The sequence below is a fragment of the Marmota marmota genome, unplaced genomic scaffold (assembly GCF_001458135.2).
Source record: "Marmota marmota marmota unplaced genomic scaffold, marMar, whole genome shotgun sequence".
NCBI classification, from domain to species: domain Eukaryota; kingdom Metazoa; phylum Chordata; class Mammalia; order Rodentia; family Sciuridae; genus Marmota; species Marmota marmota.
Window position 1 is genome coordinate 1 of NW_026003929.1, and position 2,130 is coordinate 2,130.

Genomic DNA, 2,130 nt, shown 5'->3' on the forward strand with positions numbered 1-2,130 from the left:
ATATGCAAATCCCTAATTTCATTAATCCAGCATTACTGAGGATGCCCCGTGCTAGGGCTTGGACATAAAAAATCACAAAGAGAAGCTGGGGGCAGGGGTGCACACCTGTTGCCCCAGGTACTCAGGAGGCTGAGGCAAGAGGATTAGTTGAGCCCAGGAATTGGAGGCCAGCCAGGGAAACGTACTGAGATCGTATCTCAGAAAACAAACACAGGACAAAATTTCTGTTTTCACTAATTGTATGCTCTGTTCAAGTGTCTAATACATCTAAATGATGATATGCAAAAATTTGAAAGGTTAATCAGAGGAACTCAGAAGAAAGAGCATGGATTTTACACAAGATGCTGAGTGAAGGAACAACCCTGCCCCCTGGAGGATTAACTGGAGTAAGCAGCAGAGCCCTGAGTCTGAGATGGCAGCCATACAAGCGCAGCTGCATTTGTTAATTGTGGGCCACTCAGAAGCCCCAGAGGAGAGACATGAGGGGCTGTTCAGGCACATGGCTCTGCTCTTGGGCATCATTGTCATCTACGTCCCCTGGTCCATCTCACCTCGTGTTCTGGAGGGTGGACACATCTCTGTTGATGGAGGACAGCTTGCTCTTCACAATACAGAGGGTCATCAGGAAGAAAACCATATTGACCTTCAAGAAATGAAGAAGCAAAGGAAAGACAGCAGCATGAATCTGACATAATTTTCCTGTGTACATATATGACAATATCACCGTGAATCCCACCATCATGTACATTCATGAGAATGGGCTCCTAGCTAGATAAGGTATATTCCATGCTTGTGTAATTGTATCAGAATGGATTTTACCTTCTCGTATAACTAAAACAAACCCCCCAAAAGAGACCGCAGGAGGTTTTGTAATATTTTCTTTTCTCTTTTGCAGTTCTGGGGAGGGAACCCAGACCCTAGTGCATGCCAGGCAAGCTCTCTGCCCTTGAGCTACACCCCCATCCCCCATGGCAACGTTTTACTGAATAAAATTTAAATCTGCTATCTGTGCATTCTAGCCCTTGCAGCATCAATTCTACACCGGAGTGGGTTTTAGTATTTGACAATAGTGTTAGAATTTGTAGATGTAGAAGTCTTGGAAAACCCAATGCAACCCATAACAATCCAGGAATATTCCTGTTCTGTCACCATCCTTAATATCCTGCACTTCTACTGACCCTCACATGGACAGGAAGGAACTCTGATGACATTACTCACACAAGAGATGGCACAGACAGGTCCAAGGAAGCCCCACACAAACCCCTGCTCTGGACAGAGCCAGCAGCTGAGCAAGAGAGAGAACAACATCACTTTGCTGTGTTCATGTGGGACTCCACGACCAGAGTCACTCCACACCATGCATAACCAGAAGGACGGGAAGCCAGACTCCCTGTAAGTGTGATATGTCACAGTACACTCTACTGCTTAAGCTCTGAAATACTCAAAAGGCTACTTTGGCTCAAGTGATGGCCGTGGACATGCTCCAGAGGAGAAGGACAAGTGGGGTCCGCATTTACCGAGCAGGGGTGCCATACAGGTGAGGTCTGGCTGCTGCAGACACGGCCACGATGGCGGCCGGGACTCCGTAGCCCACAGGGAACATGAGCCTCCTCATGAGCCTGTTTCTGCTGGAGGAACTGAGCACAGTCAGGTTCCGTGCGGTGAGGAAGAGGAACAGCCCCTCCAGCAGCATCCAGGTGAAGGAGGCCAGGTAGAGGTAGTGCAGGGCGCCCGCGGTGACTGCGCACAGCACCTGGGGAGAAGAGAGACCCAGGGGCACAATCAGTGTCTGGGTGTGGCCTGGGATGCTGCCTGAGCCCTGTGGTGGGGGATTGTGCTGTGCACCAGGCGCTGCACTGTGGTGCTTAGCCACTGGCTGCATTTGTGCTCCTATAGATCACAGCAGAGCTGGAAAGGGCCTGCTGCCCAGTGACGTCACAACCTCCCAGGGCTGCCCAGTGGAGTTCCTCATGCAGTAGTGGTGACGTCACAACCTCCCAGTGCTGCCCTAAGTCATTCCTCATGCCTTAATGATGACATGATAATGTCCCAGTCCTGCCCTGGGGAGTTCCTCATGCAGTAGTGTTGATGTCACAGCCTCCCAATGGTGCCCTGAGGTGTTCCTCATGC

The 2,130-nt window shown here is 50.0% G+C and overlaps 1 protein-coding gene across 1 annotated transcript; it reads right to left on the bottom strand.

Moving 5' to 3' along the window:
* Nucleotides 1-461: 461 nt before the first annotated feature.
* Nucleotides 462-2,098, bottom strand: LOC107135249 (adhesion G protein-coupled receptor E2-like). The gene is made up of 3 exons (XM_015477153.2): nucleotides 1,518-2,098; nucleotides 1,219-1,285; nucleotides 462-643 (listed from the first exon to the last, which is right to left on the bottom strand). Exons 1-3 carry the CDS (start codon nucleotides 1,880-1,882, stop codon nucleotides 548-550), a joined length of 528 nt encoding a protein of 175 aa, XP_015332639.2. The 5' UTR covers nucleotides 1,883-2,098; the 3' UTR covers nucleotides 462-547.
* Nucleotides 2,099-2,130: the final 32 nt, after the last annotated feature.

Coding starts and splice junctions, on each gene's coding strand:
- LOC107135249 (XM_015477153.2), bottom strand. CDS start 1,882: ATGCAGCCAGTGGCTAAGCACCACAGTGCAGCGCCTGGTGCACAGCAC. Junction 1,286..1,517: donor CTGTATGGCACCCCTGCTCG/GTAAATGCGGAC, acceptor TCTCTTGCTCAG/CTGCTGGCTCTGTCCAGAGC. Junction 644..1,218: donor CTGTCTGTGCCATCTCTTGT/GTGAGTAATGTC, acceptor CATTTCTTGAAG/GTCAATATGGTTTTCTTCCT.